The 20429-nt window shown below is 35.7% G+C and overlaps 1 protein-coding gene across 1 annotated transcript; it reads left to right on the top strand.

Moving 5' to 3' along the window:
- The first annotated feature begins 16242 nt into the window (after nucleotides 1-16242).
- Nucleotides 16243-17869, top strand: LOC141533460 (uncharacterized). Its single transcript, XM_074252354.1, has 3 exons — nucleotides 16243-16456; nucleotides 16675-16712; nucleotides 17783-17869. Exons 1-3 carry the CDS (start codon nucleotides 16252-16254, stop codon nucleotides 17867-17869), a joined length of 330 nt encoding a protein of 109 aa, XP_074108455.1. The 5' UTR covers nucleotides 16243-16251.
- The last annotated feature ends 2560 nt before the right edge of the window (nucleotides 17870-20429 follow it).

The raw sequence follows: 20429 nt of genomic DNA, 5'->3' as shown, positions 1-20429 counted from the left end.
GCACGACCTGCATTTTTTTGATCAAATAAAAAAAAAAACAAATCAAAAAATTAAAATGAAAAATGAATAAAATAAAAATGAACAAAGTAAAACGAAAAAAAATTAATAAATAAAAAAAAAATATTTTTCGATTGTGAAGCACTCAGATGTTTCACATCATGATTCATCCGAAAAAAATATTTCACCTTGATTAGCCATAATTCTTGCAAAATGATTATAAATAATAAAAATAAATTATAGTGATAAGTATCAAAATAAAATAATGAAAAACCAAAAAAAAAAAAAAATAATAAAATCTGTGCAGAAATCCAACTGAAAAAAAAAAAGATCATTGTTAAAATCAATAAGAAAAAAAAAATTGATAATAATCATAAAAAAAAAAAAAAAAAAAAGAAATGGTAGAAAAAATATTTATAAATAATTTATAGAAAAAGAAAATGGTAGAAAATAGAAAATATTTATAAAAAAAAACAAAAAATAATAAAATAAAAAAAAAAAAAGAAAAAAAAAGAAACGGTAGAAAGTATTTATATAAAAAAAAAAAACAAAATAATAATAAAAAAAAAAATGAGTCGTGCAATAAAGATCACAGTTAATAAAAATTGAAGAAAAAATGATATAAAAAAAAAGTTAATAATAATATATTACTTTGATTTCACTATCACGTGCAGCCTCACTTTGTTTTATTATTATATTCTATATTATATACAATATATATATATTTATATAAATATATAAATAACCAGAAAAAAAATAACCAGAATATAGAAATTTGGAAGGTAGTGCATTGGCATCCCTGATGGAATAACTGTCTATAATACATAATAATAATAAAAATAAAAAAAAAATAATAAAAAAATATATACACAACATGTATATAGAATATAGATATAGTTATAGATAGATATAGATATATACAGTGTTCGGGTAACGGTGATTTTGCATTAATTGTAATTAAACGACACTGAATTATCGGGTCATACGCAATAAGTGACCTAAAAATCTCTCACAGAATAAAAAAAAAAAAATTAACTCAATTAATGGATTTTTTCTCAAGTTATTGTGTTTTCAGGGTTTCATACATGACGGACAGAAAAATGTTTAGGCCTAAATTGATGTTTTTTTCCGTTTCTGTTACACTAAATTTATTTTTAAAAAGCATTAAATTAATCTCCATTAAATTATCTTGACAATGGTATGCAAAATACTTTAATTCCGGGAATTTAATAAGGCTACAGTATTAGACAACGGTTGCCGAAAAGAGGCAAAAAATTTTTTTGATCGTAAAGCACTCTCTGATGCTTCGCATCATGAGTCGTGCAATAGGAAAACGGTTGACCCTGACGGCCATCCCTGCAACTTCCTGCTACTTTCGTAATTAAGCGCTCGATATTGCACTTATTATATTTTTGAGCTCTTCCAGCTAGAAAATTTTATTTTCGTGTAGTTTTGAGCTCTCCGAGCTCAAAAGTTTGATGGGAGTTTATTAAATCAATATTTTTGGAGATTTCAAATCGCAATAACTTTTGAATTGATGAACCGATTTTTACGTGGTTGGCGGCATTCGACGCATTTTTATGATCCTCATAAGTTATTTTCAGGTTTTAATTGATCGAACCGAAAATTTCAGAGTAATCCCGAAAAAACACTTTTTTCGGTTTTCTTTGGTTCACGATAACTCATGAACGAATCAACCGATTTTTACCGGACTGGCGGCAATCGACGTGGTTTTTTTATGTTAAGATGTGATTAGTTTTTAGAATTTATCGGTAAAGCCGTTTAAAAGTTATTCCAAAAAAACCACATTTAAAAAAATTTTTTTTTGTAGTTTTTTTACAATTTCTCAAAATCAACTGGTCCGAATCAGTTCAAATTTTCAGGAAATCTAAGTTTGATTAAGACCTTTCGAATGGCACCAACCGCGATGAAATCGGTCAAGCCGTTCAAAAGTTATAAAAGGGTTACACACACACACACACACACACACACACACACACACACACACACACACACTCGCGCGCGCGCGCACATTCGGACATCATCGCGGGAAAAGTCAGGGAAGCTTCCTAGGATCTTAAAACGTCAAGATCTGATGAGAACTCGATTTTCGAAAAACGGGGTGAAACCAATAACTTCCCGATTTTTGAAAATTTTCAATTTTCTTAGCGGGAAGTTAAAAATAATAACCTAAAATACAATAGAAACGCACAATAGAAATAAAAATACTATCATGAAAATGTTGAGGTATTTGAAAAGAAAAATAATTTTTCGGTAATACTATCTTATGCGAAAAACGAAATAAAAAGCATCACAAATGATTAGATTTTTTATTATATTAAATACTTGTTAATCATTCAATTTTCTTATCTTTAATAATATATGTGAGTAGAATGTGTCAAATTATGTTCAATATGTTTACATAATCAGGGTTGTCTTGAGGATTGGTTATAAATAACCTCCATAGACCAAAAACGAAATAAATAACAATAATATTTGTGGACATATTAAGCAAGTTATATCGTTAAAAATTATTTTAGGCTAACTTTTTAGAGAATTAAATATACTTTAAATTTTTAATTGAAATTTCTCATCTATCGTTAATAATTATGAAAATATAGATGAAAAAAATATGAAAATATGACTTATCAGGCTTGTTACTCTACGCTATTTCAGAGACAACGAATCTTTCTTATACAATTTTGTAGCAAATTTGATGTACCAAAAAATAAGAATTAAATTTTTAGTATTTTTATCGATAGTTCACTTGAACAAAGCTAAAAATTAGAAAAATAGGATTTTGTTGGACTGTAACTTTGAAAATATTAATGATACAAAAAATTTATTTCAATATTTTTGTAGTGCGTCAAACGGACTACAAAATTGTCATTTGACTTTTTGTTCTATCTTGTATAGTTTAGCTAAAAATTACAAGAAACACGAAATTTGGGGAAAATTGATACTGTAAAGCTATATAAAAAGTCAGGCTTCGATGGTAGGAATATGACCCAATGAAATTTTTTGTTCAAAATTTAATCCCCAATAAGGTTTGATAGTTTATTTTACGAATAAATAAAATTTTCAGACGTTGCGGCAGTAAAAATGAAAAAAAAAAAATTTTCCCATGTTATTTAAATGGGAAAAACTTCAGAATCAATGGAGCACCTCTTAAAATTAAAATTAAGAACTCTCTTTTGGACAGGTCTTTTGTTTCGACATCTTCTATGATATTTCGAGCGGAAAGTGAAAAAAAAAATATCGTCTTTTTTTGGCACACCTAATATATATATATATATATATATATATATATATATATATATATATATATATATATATATATATATATATATATATAAAGATATAATTATATAAAACTATATATAATTACATATGAGTTCGTTATTAATATTTGCTCGAGCATAAATATTCAAGTTCTCATCAAGATACCCGACTAGAAAAAAAGTTAGGCTGAACCAGATAATATATCTGGACCGGATCAGGATAGAAGAAGGCTTGCCAAATCCGTTAAGCCCTATCAGGACCAGGTCTGGACCAGATGAGGATAGCCTGATGTAAAATATAATAAAGTATGGTAAGGCATACAACATCAGGACCATTCCTGGACCAGATGAGGATAACCTGATGTAAAATATAATAAAGTATGGTAAGGCATACTACATCAGGACCAGGTCTGGACCAGATGAGGATAGCCTTATATAAAATATAATAAAGTATGGTAAGGCATACTACATCAGGACCAGGTGTGGACTTGATGAGGCTAGCCTGATGTAAAATATAATCAGGTATTGTAAAGTATACTGCATCAGGACTAAATACAGTTATCATAGTATAAAAAATTATTAAGTATGACATGTTTCACATCATGATTGTCATACTTATATCATAAGTTAGGTTGTATTTGTATCAGATCAAATTAATAAGAGTCATTTATCTATATTAAATGATAACTTAATTCAATTCAAAATATTTTTCATAAAAAATTGTAATGAGTTCAATCGTTCGATATTGATCTAGTAGATTTCATACAGCCAAGTAAATAAGAATAGTAATAATAATAACAACAACAACAACAACAACAACAACAACAACAACAACAACAACAACAACAACAACAACAACAACAACAACAACAACAACAACAACAACAATAATAATAATAATAATAATAATAATAATAATAATAATAATAATAATAATAATAATAATAATAATCCTTTTCGGATGAGGACCATTCATCAGGTGGGAGGAGCACGCCGGACCCGATGAATGATGACGACCCTGGCGCCTTAAGGACTTACTTTAAGTGGACGGAGGAACTGAGAGTCGATCTCTTGGTGTGCTACCAACGTAGCGAGCCGGGGGTGAGCGGCTATATGGCCCGGATGCACACTCTTTGGAGTGATATGCATCCGGAGCTAGCGCATTTTACGCCCAAACACCTGCGTAATTATGCCGCTCATCTTCGGCGAAATAGAAGATCGCTTGTGCCGGACAGAAGGCAGTCTAATAGACTTTCCTTTCCGGCGCAACTACACCAAGAGCGACGCCGTTCCTCCTTGGACAACAACAATCCCTTTGTAGGACGGCAAGTAAGTATATCTAAAAAGATAACTTACTCCCAACAACAGCTTGACGCGGTAAACGAAGATCTCCGTGCAAACATCCTGGAGGATTCCACCCTGCTCACTGTGAGCCAGGTTGTGTATGGTGCAGCAGTTTCGGCTTTTCCGAGAGAGAGACAATGTCTCTCGATCGAGGCAAGGTTGAAACAGCGCATCTCACAACTTGGCTTGAAAATTGACATGTCCCGAAACAGGTCTCCCGCATTCAGTGTGTGATTGAGTACGACACAACTCAAACACCATACACGCCCCGAATTCGGCGCATTGCTGCTGAACTTCGGTGGCGTCATCACACACTGAACAAGAGTACTCTTCATGTCATCAAGGAAGAGTCTCTTAATAAATTGCGGGCTCTAGTGGCTGCTAAAAAGTCATTAGAGAAAAGGCTGAAGCGGTTGGTCGACAACTCGTTGTTTCGATCCAGCCCTTCACGGTTTCTGACACCAAAGACCGATGTTACCGGGAATTATCCAACACCTGAGCGGGTGGAAGCTTTTTGGACTGAGTTGTATGGAGATCAACCAAACGTGAACGCCAACACTCCAGCTCTGCACGACTTCAAAGTATTCTGTCGGGAACACCGTCGACAGAATGCTGATGAAGAGAGCCCTGCAGTCAGTGTGGATGAAGTTCGTTCAGCTCTAAATGGCAGCAAAAATTGGGCTGCCCCGGGACCAGACGGCATTAATGTCTTTTGGTGGAAGAAGTTTACTTCTACCCACCTCCATCTGGCCCGCATATTTACATCATACATTAGAGCTGACGATCCGATTCCGGACTGGCTTGTAGAAGGGCGAACCGTACTGATACCTAAAAAAGGTGACTTGTCTGACCCTAAGAATTTCAGGCCTATCACCTGCTTGAATGCGGTTTATAAAATTTTTACAAAAATTTTAAATAACCGTATCTTGCAGCAGATAGAGCCTGTATGGCAACAGATATATGAACAACGTGGCAGTAAAGAGGCCTGTCAGGTTGCAAGGAGAACCTGATAGTGGATCGATGCGTCTTACAAGATGCGATCTACTATCAACGCAACCTGTCAATGGCTTGGATTGACTATCGCAAGGCATTTGACTCAACTCCACATGAGTTGATTTTATATCTACTCAAATGCCTGGGAGTCAATCCCGAAATAGTGGAATGTATTCGGCGTACAATGCAGCTCTGGCGAACGCGATTTCACATTGGAAGTCGAAACGCATTGCACGTAACCGGAGTTGTAGAGTACAAACGAGGGGTCTTCCAAGGCGATTCCTTGAGCCCTCTGCTGTTTTGCATTTCACTGCTGCCTATATCTGTTGTTCTCCGTAAAACTCATGGGTACTCTGTGGGGCCTCCGGGTGATCGAAACTATTCGATTACCCATCTGCTTTACATGGATGATCTGAAGTTGTATAGCGCTGATAAAGATCATCTACAAGCGGCCCTCAACATCGTAGCAGAGTACACACGAGATGTCGGAATGTCTTTTGGGTTGGACAAGTGTGTGCGGTCGTACATCTGGCGAGGGGTAAGTGCTCTGATACTGGTGATGATGTCGAATTAGTGGATGGGAGCGTCTTAAGCCAATTAGACGCCGGGGAGTTGTATAGATATCTAGGAATGGAAGAGCACCGCATGCATGCGGTCTCTGAAGTCCGAACAACTCTCCAGAGCGAGTATGTTAGGAGACTCCGGAAAATTTGGTCCTCCGAACTTTCCGGCAAAAACAAAGTCTCAGCTACTAACATGCTCGCTGTCCCAGTCTTACTATACTCTTTCGGTGTCCTGAAATGGACCCGAAAGGATTTACGAGATCTCGACATCAAAACCCGTAAGATCATTAATATGAATCGGAGCATGCACCCCAATTCATCAGTCGCCAGATTATACCTCTCCCGGTCCATCGGTGGGAGAGGTTTGCAGAGTTTGGAGCGGCTTCACGACCGTTTGGTCCTGGGTTTAACTCACGAAGTTGTCAATTTCACTGCAGACGAGGATGACTTTCTATGCAAATTGTACATAAACATGAAAATGCGCATAAGGGGTCATTCTTGTATAAGGCAGCAATATATGCGGCAAGAACCCTTGGTCTTGGAGAAATAAACGCTCTTATGGAACTCCGAAAGGAGGAATTTAAGAGCGTCATCAGGAACGCCGAGGAAAAACTACTCCTTGGCGAACTGATGGACAAGTCCATGCACAGCGTGTTCTTTAAACACGTGCGTGATCATGGCTTGTCCATCCAGCTGACGTTTTCCTTCTTAAAGTCAGCGGGCCTAATGTCCGAGACTGAAGGGTTCATATTTGCCTGCCAAGATGGTGTCATTAACACTCTTGAGTACCGTAGCAAGGTGCTCCAGGTGCAGCTTCCGGACACGTCCTGTAGGAGGTGTAGACAACATCCGGAGACGCTTATGCACCTTTTGTCGGCATGTCCAGTGCTGGCGAGAGGTGCATATATCCAGCGTCACAATGCTGCCCTGAGAGTACTGTACTACTATCTTCGTCATTGCTACGGTATTGACGTGACACCAGTGCTGCCTTATTTGCCAGGAGATATTCCCCAGGTTGTTGAGAATGACAGTTGCAAAATTTATTGGAACATGCCATTTGCAACAACCCGGCGGATAGATCACAACAAACCTGATATTGTGCTCTTCGACAAGGCCACTCGTGACATTTATGTCATTGAGTTCTCGGCCCCGGCTGAATACAACATCTCAGCCAAAGAAGAGCACAAAAGACAAATATATCAGGATCTCCTGTTTGAAATTGGCAAACTTTACCCAGGTTACCGTGTCAAGCTTGTCGTCCTGATTGTTGGCGTCCTAGGAGGGATGGAACAGTCTTTTGTATCCTCACTTGCCAAAGTTCCAGCTTGCTCATCAAAAGCTGAGTTCTTGGCAGTTAGGATGCAGAAGGCTGTTTTACTTGGTTCTCTCCGTCTCTTAAGGGAAATGACTTTGGCCTGCTGTGATCACTAACCGCCTTGTTGTGCGGAGTGGTCCAGCAGTAACGGATGGAGCTCAGGCTGGGCCCTCGGAGAATCGGACTCCGGGGATAACCCCCCTGAGCATTTAATAACAAAATAATAATAATAATAATAATAATAATAATAATAATAATAATAATAATAATAATAATAATAATAATAATAATAATAATAATATTAATAATAATAATAATAATAATAATAATAATAATAATAAGCGGTGCTTGTTACGTGGCCTCCTAGTGGCGCACCGCGGGAAACGCAGACCGCAACATCTGGTCTGTAGGCTAACAACGTAACCGGAGCAACGGGCCAACTACCCGTTGCACCGTAATATCTGAGTTCCAAAACAGTATAATCTCAGAAGTGCTCCCCACAACCGGTCCTCTTCGGATGAGGACCAGTCATCAGGTGGGAGGAGCACACCGGACCCGATGACTTATGACGACCCCGGCGCTTATAGGATTAAGTTTAAGTGGACGGAGGAGCTTCGCGCCGATCTCTTGGTGTGCTGGCAGAACAGCGAGCCTGAGGTATCAGGGTATATGGCCCGGATGCACACACTTTGGTGTGGCATGCATCCGGAGCACAGACATTTCACGCCCAAACACCTGCGTAATTACGCCTCATACCTTCGGCATAATCGACGATCGCTGCTGCCAAATAGAAGGCAGTCTAATCGGCCTTCATTTCCAGCACCGCTACACCAAGAACGGCACCGTTTCTCCGAGGACAACGACAACCTCTTTACAGGTCGACAAGTGAGCATCTCCAAAAAGATGACTCACTCAAAACAACAGCTCGACACGGTGAACGAAGATCTCCCCACACAGCTTCAAGAGGACTCCACTCTGCTCACTGTCAACCAAGTTGTCTACGGTGCCGCGGCTTCGCTTCTGCCGATAGAGAGAAGACATTCTCTCTCCTTCGAGGCGAAGTTGAAGCTGCGCATCGCTCAACTTGGACACAAAATTGACATTTCTCGGAAACAAGTCTCCCGCATTCAGTGTGTGATAGAGTATGTTAGTACTCAAAGACCGTACACGCCAAAGTTCGTCGCCTGGCGGCAGAACTTCGAAGGCGACATCACACACTGAACAAGAGTACTCTTCTTGTCATCAAAGAAGAGTCTCTTAACAGGTTGCGGGCTCTGGTGGCTTCCAAAAGTCACTAGAGAAAAGGCTGAAGCGGTTGATCGAGAACTCTTTGTTTCGATCCAACCCTTCACGCTTTCTGTCACCTAAGACCGCTGTTCCCGAGAATTATCCATCATCTGAGCGAGTGGAAGCCTTTTGGAGTGAATTGTACGGAGATCAACCAAACGTCAACCCGGATACTCCAGCTCTTCACGACTTCGAGGCATTCTGTCGAGAACACCGACGGCAGGATATCGCCGAAGAGAGCCCTGCAGTCAGTGTGCAAGAGGTTCGTAAAGCCCTGAATGGCAGCAAGAACTGGGCTGCCCCGGGTCCAGATGGCATAAACATCTTCTGGTGGAAGAAATTTTCTTCTACACATGCTCATCTGGCCCGGATTTTTACATCATACATTCAGGGCGACGAACCAATTCCAGACTGGCTGGTAGAAGGGCGAACCGTACTCATCCCTAAAAAGGGTGACTTGTCCGACCCAAAGAACTACAGGCCTATCACTTGCTTGAATGCGGTTTACAAGATTTTTACAAAAATCTTAAATAACCGTATCTTGCAGGAGATAGAGCCTGTGTGGCAACAGATATACGAACAACGTGGCAGTAAACAGGGCGTGTCAGGTTGCAAGATCAACTTGTTGGTAGATAGATGCGTCATTCAAGACGCAATCTACTACCAACGCAACCTGTCTATGGCCTGGATTGACTACCGTAAGGCATTTGACTCAACTTCACATGAGTTGATTCTCTATCTGCTCAAATGCCTCGGAATCAATCGCCAAACAGTGGGATGCATACAACGTACGATGCAGCTCTGGCGAACGCGTTTTCACATAGGAAGTGGAAATGCATTGCACGTAACCGGAACTGTTCAGTACAAGAGAGGCGTCTTTCAGGGAGATTCTCTGAGCCCTCTGTTGTTTTGCATCTCACTGCTGCCAATATCTGTTGCCCTCCGACAAACTCGTGGGTACTCTGCGGGGCTACCGAGTGATCGAGTATACTCGATCACTCACCAACTGTTTATGGATGATCTAAAGATATACAGTGCCAACAAAGATCATCTACAAACGGCCATCAACATCGTAGCAGAGTACACACGAGATGTCGGAATGTCTTTTGGGTTGGACAAGTGTGCGGTCGTACACCTGGCGAAGGGTAAGTGCTCTGATACGGGTGGAGATGTCGAATTAGTGGATGGGAGCGTCTTAAGAGAATTAGACGCCGGAGAGTTGTACAGATATTTAGGGATTGAAGAGCGGCAAATGCATGCCGTCTCTGAAGTCCGAACAACTCTTCGCAGTGAGTATGTTAGGAGACTCCGGAAGATCTGGTCATCAGAACTTTCCGGCAAGAACACAAGTCTCAGCTACTAACATGCTCGCTGTCCCGGTCCTACTTTACTCTTTTGGGATCCTGAAATGGCCTCGAAATGAGTTGAAAGATCTCGACATCAAAACCCGTAAAGTCATCAATATGAATCAGAGCATGCACCCTAACTCATCAGTCGCCAGGATGTACCTCTCCCGGAACATCGGAGGGAGAGGATTGCAGAGCTTGGAGCGGCTTCACGATCGTTTGGTACTGGGTTTAACATACGAGGTTGTCAATTTCACAGCAGACGAGGACGACTTCCTGATGCAATTTGTTCATAGTCATGAAAATGCGCGGAAGGGGTCGTTCTTGTATAAGGCAGCAATCTACGCGGCAAATACCTTAGGTCTCGGAGAAATAAACGCTCTCATTGAACTCCCGAAAAAGGAGTTCAAGAGCGTCGTCAGGATAGCCGAGGAAAAAAACTCCTCGGTGAACACATGGACAAGTCCATGCACAGCGTGTATTTCAAACACGTCCGTGACCATGGCTTGTCCACCCAGCTGACATTCTCCTTCTTGAAGTCAGCTGGCCTGATGTCCGAGACCGAAGGATTTATATTTGCCTGCCAAGATGGTGTTATCAACACTCTCGAATACCGTAGCAAGGTGCTCCAGGCACAGCTTCCGGACACGTCCTGTCGGACGTGTAAACAACATCCGGAGACGCTGATGCACCTTTTGTCGGCATGTCCTGTGCTGGCAAGAGGTGCCTACATACAGCGTCACAATGCTGCCCTGCGAATACTCTATTATCATCTCAGATATAGCTGCGGTATCGATGAGACACCAGTGCTGCCTTATCTGCCAGGAGATATTCCGCAGGTTGTTGAGAATGACAGTTCCAAAATTTATTGGAACATACCATTCGCAACAACCCGGCGGATTGACCACAACAAACCTGATATTGTGCTCTTTGACAAGGCTACTCGTGACATTTATGTCATTGAGTTTTCGGCCCCAGCCGAATACAATATCTCGGCCAAAGAAGAGCACAAACACCAGATATATCAGGATCTCCTGTTTGAAATTGGCAAACTGTACCCAGGTTACCGTGTCAAGCTCGTCGTTTTGGTTGTCGGCGTCCTTGGAGGGATGAAACAGTCTTTTGTGTCTTCACTTGCGAAGATACCGGCTTGCAGTTCAGCAGCCGTGTCTCTAGCAGTGCGGATGCAAAAGGCTGTCATTTTGGGATCCCTGCGTCTACTTAGGCAAATGAATTTGGCCTGCTGCACTCACTAACCGCCTTGTTGTGCGGAGTGGTGCAGCAGTAATGGATGGCGCTCAGGCTGGGCCCTCGGAGAGTCGGACTCCGGGGAAAACCCCCCTGAGCAATTAATAACAAATAATAATAATAATAATAATAATAATACCTTGCTAGTACCGTATCAAGGTGCTTCAGGTGCAGCTTCCGGACACGTCCTGTAGGAGGTGTAGACAACATCCGGAGACGCTTATGCACCTTTTGTCGGCATGTCCAGTGCTGGCGAGAGGTGCATATATCCAGCGTCACAATGCTGCCCTGAGAGTACTGTACTACTATCTTCGTCATTGCTACGGTATTGACGTGACACCAGTGCTGCCTTATTTGCCAGGAGATATTCCCCAGGTTGTTGAGAATGACAGTTGCAAAATTTATTGGAACATGCCATTTGCAACAACCCGGCGGATAGATCACAACAAACCTGATATTGTGCTCTTCGACAAGGCCACTCGTGACATTTATGTCATTGAGTTCTCGGCCCCGGCTGAATACAACATCTCAGCCAAAGAAGAGCACAAAAGACAAATATATCAGGATCTCCTGTTTGAAATTGGCAAACTTTACCCAGGTTACCGTGTCAAGCTTGTCGTCCTGATTGTTGGCGTCCTAGGAGGGATGGAACAGTCTTTTGTATCCTCACTTGCCAAAGTTCCAGCTTGCTCATCAAAAGCTGAGTTCTTGGCAGTTAGGATGCAGAAGGCTGTTTTACTTGGTTCTCTCCGTCTCTTAAGGGAAATGACTTTGGCCTGCTGTGATCACTAACCGCCTTGTTGTGCGGAGTGGTCCAGCAGTAACGGATGGAGCTCAGGCTGGGCCCTCGGAGAATCGGACTCCGGGGATAACCCCCCTGAGCATTTAATAACAAAATAATAATAATAATAATAATAATAATAATAATAAATTCAATTTTTAATAAATAAACTTTTTTAAAGTTACATTGATATAAACTTAGGATTACATATCATGTTCATAAATTTGAAAAATATATAAAAAAATTTAATTATAATGACATAATCTAATAATAAAGTATGCTATTACACTAAATGTCAAAGTCAACATAATGCAATGTGTTTTATGCAAGTGTTTCATGTATAAAGTAAAGGAATTATGTACACTTTTTCTTTTTGATTTGTACTTAAGTCAATACAAATCATTTTTTTTCCAATGTTAGTTAATAAACAAGTGATAATGTTGGAATCTCTTCTATAGTCACCTTCCACATATTCAATGATTCTGATGAACATGGATAGTTGTAAATTGGTTGTTTTTTTTTAGTGTTTGTCCAGTAATTGTAATATTATTGTCACCTGAGGGAATATAAATGTTATCAATTTGTAATATTTTATTGTTTTTCAATATCACAGTATTATTTGGACACTTTGTCGATAGAGTTACTCCTTTATATTGAACTTTTTTTACAGTAATCGTTCCATCATCATTTGGTTGTAATTGTCTGATAATTTTTATATTTTTTGGTAATTCTGGCTTTTCAATATTTTTAAAAAATAATTCATTAAAACGACGACATAACTGTGAGAGTGGTTTATTTCCATTTCGTATCAATTTCTTCATTTTTCCTAATTCATTTTCGAAAGCATAAGCATTTAATTCAGGTATAGAGCATTTCATGTATTCTGTATCATCTGCAATATGTATTAAGCTATGCATATTTCCGATAAGGCAAGTTTCACCATATATTTCAATTGCTGTTTGAACAAAATTTTTCAAAAATATCTGAGCATGTTTTCTTTTAGTGACAGCTAAATCTCTGGACCATAAGATTCTGATACCAACATGAAGGAGTAAAAAATTTTTATAAACATCTTTAGACAGGATTTTTTTCAAAATAATAGGTCCAATGTACAACAATATAAACTGAAATTCAATTGATTTGAATTTTGCAGTATCATCCAAAGATCTAGTGGTCCGCTGAAACTCCATAGGTATTTGTCGCTGTATTTTTATTAATAAACTAGATAATAAATCTTTTAATGTTTTACTTAGCTTCGCCGACTTCATATTTCCGTTTAACCAATACTCAAACAGTTTTTTAAACACTCCTAGAAAAACTATATGCATCGAGTCTAAAGGAAAATCGTGGATAAGATCTATCGGTGGATTTATATCCAGTAACGGGGATCGTCCTTTATGATGATGAACGTTGCTTTGGTTTCGAAACGACTCGTCTGTTCTGGGCACACAATTTTCTGTATCTATTGGATAAATTGTTCGTTTATTCACTCTCGTTCCTTGCACTTCACAGCGCTCGCATGCGTAATACCCACTATGACCTATAATACACTTCATAAAAGCACGTGCTGGTCTGTCGCATATAAAAGCTTTTATGGATATTGTAAATATTCTATTATTTATCTGAAAGCCTGATTCTTGTAATTCATTCATTTCTGTCACAAATTTTTTTAAATAACTATTTACATTATTTGGCTTTTGATTACCACAGTACACAGCGATAGGAAAAGATTTATAAACATCAGGATAATGAAATATTTTACACAGAATTGACCAGAATTGTTTAGAACTAGATTTAAATAGAGGTAGTCCATCAGCATTTATTATTAATTGAATATCATCAACTTCATGTATATCAGGATTAATACATTTTGAAATATTATTTTTTATTCCAAAATATATGAATTCGCCGGGGTCACTTTCATCTAGTTTTTCAATTTCATAACAATTGGTTCCTGTACCTAAAAATGTTTTTGCACTTTTAGGCAAATTAGGGTAATTATATTTTTTGAGTATATTTAATAGCCCTTCTAATCTAGTATGTGGAATCGGTGGATTCATTAGCGCCCACTGTCGAAGTTCTTCTATCGCGTCTAATTGATTATTTTCATTATCAGTACATTCGTCTTCAGTATCATCATTAAACTCACCACTATCACTAAGATTTTCACTGAAATCTTCATTTATTACTGATGAATCTTCTTCACCTGATGCATCACTCAATTCACTACCGTTTGTTGCATAAATATTTGCATTTTGACCAGATTCATGATCACTGTTCTCATTATTTGAATTTACAAAGTCATGATGACTACCACTCTCATTTGAAATAGAAACTAATGGTTCACTCAAACCAGCTACTTCCTCATTGGACTTCATTCGAGCTTGACGATATTTTCTAACTCTTTGACGAGTGAGCTCCCCTCATTAAAAAAAAGAATTAGAAAGAATTCAAAATGATTTGATTTTTAATCATTTTGAATACTTTCTAATCCTTCAAATCCTTTTTAATATCTCTTATGGGCATTTAACATGTGAGATCATTTTTAGTTCTTTTTTTTTAATAAGGGTCACGAATTTTCCGTTGTTTTTTATTATCTGACATTTTTAGTGTCGTAAATTCTCACTAAATAATATTTTAATTAATATATTTATTATCATAAATAAAACTATTTACAAATATAAAAATTTTCAATGAACTTATATTATTTGAATCTACCATTTATTATTTTACGTAGCGGTATATATTTTTAATTTTATTTTGAATTAATATAGTTCATTTTTTTTTTTAAGTACGATTTAAATTAATATTTACTATAAGGGATACTTGAGTATATTATAATATATAATTATATAACAAAAAAAAACTGCCTTCAATTTCTATTAAATTACATGAATATAAACACAAGTATAGTATAAACAATGTGAAATGTATATGAAGCGATGCATGACGTCACAATACGACTCATCGAATTTTGTGCAGTGTGTCGCTTCATTAAAATTCGATGCATATAACTATTTAAGCGTCAGAAGTAAGAAATAAATCTGTGTGGTGTAAAATTTCTGTTGAATAATTAACTATTTTTGTTTTATACATTGTTTAGAATCCGTTTATAGTAATTAGTATATTTAAGAATATATACCGCGTGAATAGTATATTTTATCAAAAAATGTACCAAAATATGAATATCAATAAAACATAAACAACGAATAGTGAGTATATACAAGCGACCGCGGGTGGCGTCACTAAATAACATGTCTGAACTTGTATACAGTGTTGTTTGTTGAAAGAAGACGTAGATCAGTTTATCAATTTTGCGAGTGACAAAAGTTTTGTGTCATAGAGAATCATTTGTTGAATATTTAACTAATAATTATATTTTTTTTACATTGTGTAAAAATTATATGTCGATTAGTATATTAAAATATATAAATTATAAGTGAAATTTATAAGTTTAACAAAAAAACTGAATAACTTAAACAATTAGGTTAAGAATAATTAATATAGTGTGTGTTAAATAAAAAAAAAATGAATAAAGTACTATAAACTTATATCTAGATTATTATATTACTCAGTGTATTGTGTATAAAATACGAACTTGTGGATTAAATTAATTAGATAAAAATTTGTGTAGTGTTTAAAGCTTCGTTATTAAGTTTAATTACAAGGTTAGTCAGAAATCATTGAAAAAGTGCATTAAAATTTTTTGCTATTTCTTGAAATAATTTTATATTTCAATAATCCGTTTTTTCAGATGACTTACAAGTACGCGTTAGTTCTATTTGTAAATGATTCATCCAGTAAAGAAATAGATATAGTACCAAGTTCTTGGTTAGATCATTATAAAGAATACGGTGGTACTGGATGTAAATATATGCCTGAATCATTGCTAAAAAATTCTAAATATTGCAAATTATTACAAACAATGGTGAAATATTGTGATGAGCCTGATCCGACGTGGCCAACGTTTCATGTTGAAATACGTGGCGTAGCAGGTAATGTATTGTTATTTGAATTATAGATTTATTAAAATTAATATCTTATTGTCATAATAACAAGAAAGTAATTACAATTACAATTAATGTTATCAGAAACAATGGAAGAGGCAGAAAAAAAATTACTACGATTAGAAAAAGAACCTTATGCTTTTTCTACTGATAACGAGCAGTCTGCTAAAGCAAAAGCTGCTGCGGTTGAAAAGACTTTCAAGTTAAAATCGTCATCAAAGGATAAATCAAAACTGGATAATATATTTAGCCAAGCAGCTTCAGAGTTAGCCAATGAACCCACTGAAATTCCAGGTAATATTTATTATTCAAAATGTAAACATTGTTGATTAATTTCTGATAAATTTTATACTCATAAAATTTTTTGACAAGGAATATTAATTAATATCAATTTATTTTCAATTGCTAATTTTTTTACAATTAATTAAGTTATGCTGCTGTCATTTTATTTGTTCTATTTAAAATGTTATTTATCCCACTTTAAAAGTTATTAAAATTTTTTATCCCACTAGAATCGAAGAAATTTAAAAGTCCAAAAAATTGTACCCGAGTAAAAATAATTATATATAACTATATCTAATTATATATAAGTATATATAATTGATATATAACTATATATAATTATATATAATGACGTTCGGGTTTTCATATAATTATATATAATTATATATAATGACTTTCGGGGTTTTGTATAATTATATATAATGACTGTCGGGGTTTCGTATAATTATATATAATTATATATGGAGCAATATACAGCCATGCAAGATTATATATAATTATATATGACTATATATGGATCAACATACAACTATTCAAGATTATATATAATTATATATGATTATATATGGAGCAATATAGAACCATGCAAAATTACATATAGTCCCATATATAAGTATATATAATTATATATGTTTATATATAATTAGCCTTTATATAAAAATTTCTTCTTACTTTCAAGTTAATTGATATATTCACAAAAAACAAGTATACAACAGTGGAATAAACTACTTAAAATTAATGTTAACATCAAAATTTATTACCATACTGTATTAATTGCACTTATATTTTTACAGACATACCTGAGAAAAAATTTTTCTATATAATCATATATAATTATATATAATCATACACGATTATACATTGTATATAAGCTTATATATAATTATATATGACTATATATGGAGCAATATATAGACATGCAAAATTATATATAGTCCCATATATAATTATATATAAGTATATATAATTATATATAATCCCATATATAATTATGTATAAGTATATATAATTATATATGCTTATATATAATTAACATGTATAAAAATTTTTTCTTTGAAAAAAAATTTTTTCTTGATAATTACAAAAAGTGTAAAATGATGTTTATAATTACGTTTAAATAATTCTGAAATACAAAATTTGTTATATTTCCTATGAGATGTTTCGGTCTTCTCTGCTACTACCTAATAGTAAAATCATTATTTATTTTATTAATTAAATAAGTGTTATATTACAATGAGAGTCGGTAGAAGAAATAAATTATGAATTATGACTACCCAAATATATTATAAAATCAATTTTTATATTATATTTATGATACTCATATGATACACTATGTAGATCATAGAATCATTAACATCTAAGACAGCAGCACAGCAGACAGAAACTTCAAGACTCACGGAGATCACCAAAGTTAAGCAGCATTGAGCAGGGTTAATAGTTGAATGGGTGACCGCTTGTGTTATAGCTGTAAAATTATGTCTAGCGATTTTTTTTTGTATTTTAATTGGTTTCAGAGAATAGCGTAGGAACATATGAAATACTCTATCCATAAATTTAACCCAATAATTAATTAGATGTAATAAATATATAATTAAATATGGTTATATATAGTTATATATAGTTTTATATAATTATATATAGTTATATATAACTATATATAATTATATAAGGCCAATTTCCATATATAATTATATATAACATTATATATAATTATATATAAAGTTTTTTACCCGGGTAACCAAAAAAAAGTGAAGAAACCTATCCAAACGGACAGACTTTTTGTAAAACGTCTAAAAAAAAATAGTCTCAACTCATCATCTACATCAACATCATCATCGTCATCTTTATCACCACCGTCATCATTATCTAAACGTTTTAAAAAATAAATAATGAAACTAAGCAAAAACGGATCAATGACAGTAGCAACTACATTGATGGCTCAAAGAAAAGAAAAAGAATTAGATCACCATCTACACCACTATCACCCTTATCAGCATGATCATTATCACCATCACAATCTCCATCAATTAAAGATAGAAAATTGAAAAAAATCAACCCAAGTTTGAGGAATTTAAATATGCGTATTAAAAGACTACATGAAGACAATACATTAGCAATATAATTGCTGATAATCCATCTCAATATCATCATCGTAATAAATCCGACTCAGAAGCTGAAATAAACATATTAGAGGCTAGATCGAGTTCATCATCAACAAAACATACAGTATCTAATGGTAACAAAAAATAATTTTTTTTTTTTTTTTCATTATGTTATCTATATTTATTACAATTATTATCTAAGGTTATAGCATGGATTTTATTCTGAAATCATGGAATCGATTCTTATATTTGTATTAGTGCAAGAATTTTGATATTTAAATCATTACAGTAATATATATTTTATTTTCAACAGATTTTTTGCTTGAGCGTATGAAAGAAAATTACAACAGTCTGTCAAAACAATTCGCAAATTTAAAAGGCCAGATCCAAAACATATCTGCTGACGTTACCCAAATTCTGTCTGAAATAAAAAAAATAACAGTACTCTGCTGTTAGATTCCAGTCAAACAGACCCTGAAGGTGAAAGGAATCACGTGGTCCGAAAATTAGAATTTCCGCTATCAACAATCGAAGAGTTTGATAAATTCAATGAAAAATTAAAAGACGAAAAATACAAGAGTAAAATTGCACGTTTTTAATATACTATAATCTTATATATAAATATAAGAAAGATCTAATATAGTAATTCTGACAATGTTAGTAGGGTATCAGGGGGATCTGGCTCCATCGGTAAAACAGATTTATGGGTCCATGTCCATGTTAAGTACCATCTGTCGATATGTGCGACCTGTTTTACCGACAGTTTGAGGATAGGGTCGAGGTTTTGCAGGTGGCGCTGGTGGTGTATTCTGCTGCCATCTTACTGTCCGCCATTTTCCCGCCATTTTTAAAATTTATCCACCATTGTGAATTCGCTATCAGCCATCTGGTGGCTGCTATCCGCCATCTGGTGGCTGCTGTCCGCCATCTGGTGGTTGCTATCTACCATCTGATGGCTGCTATCCGTCATTTTGATTTGTGAATCCGCCATTTTGAATCTGATTTCCGTCATTTTGAATTCAAGTTCAACATTTTGAGGTTAGAAAAAAGCATCCTCAACTATTAACCCGCCTTCGGCTCGGCCATAACAGATCAATAGTTCAGGATTACGCATTTGTAGTATGATATATCCATGTTTTATATATTTAAAATGAAGTTATGATAACTGCTTGCGAGAAGGATTTTACGCAGCGCCATCTGGTGGCAGCTTGCATTACTTCTAACTGCGTAGTAGATGACATCATCAGACAGGTTTGAACCTGTTCAAGGTTGCGTAACTGCGCAGTTTTTCTTTGTTCTATTTCTAACTGCGTAGTAGATGACGTCATCAAATCGTTTTTGAGGTAGAGGAGTGGGGGTAACTGCGCAGTATTTTCTGCCTATATAAGCAGCTCGCCGAGAGCGTACTTCACAAAAACGAAGTACATCTCTCATGATTAAACAGTATTCAGTGTTATATAAAATATAGTGAAGTTCAGTGTTGTGAAGTACGCGAGTATAGTCCAGTGTGCAAAAACTATTGTGTAGTGTACATAACCTATAAACAGTCACATAACCTATAAAAGTGTACATAACCTATAAACAGTGTATATAACCTATAAACAGTGTGCATAACCTTCAATATTGTGAAACCAGACCGTAGTGAAATGTGCGTCTTCCCAAGATGGCTCAACCTAACTTCATTGAGGCTCTCAAAAACTTGGTGGACACTATTGCTGTCTCATATGCTGATCTGTTGGGAGAGCAGCTCACTGATAATCATCGTCAAAGGTGTTTAAGGGTGTGCAATGAAACTATCCAGTACTTCAACACTATATTACGCGATCCTGGAACATCAATTCAAGTGAGACGAAGTGTTCAAGCACACATCAACCAACTCAACT

This window comes from Cotesia typhae, unplaced genomic scaffold, assembly GCF_013202065.1.
Source record: "Cotesia typhae breed Kobodo isofemale line unplaced genomic scaffold, CoteBio_Ctyphae contig_9, whole genome shotgun sequence".
In the NCBI taxonomy this organism is placed as follows: domain Eukaryota; kingdom Metazoa; phylum Arthropoda; class Insecta; order Hymenoptera; family Braconidae; genus Cotesia; species Cotesia typhae.
Note: the sequence above shows the minus strand (reverse complement) of the source record. Positions and strands in the feature narration are given on the sequence as shown.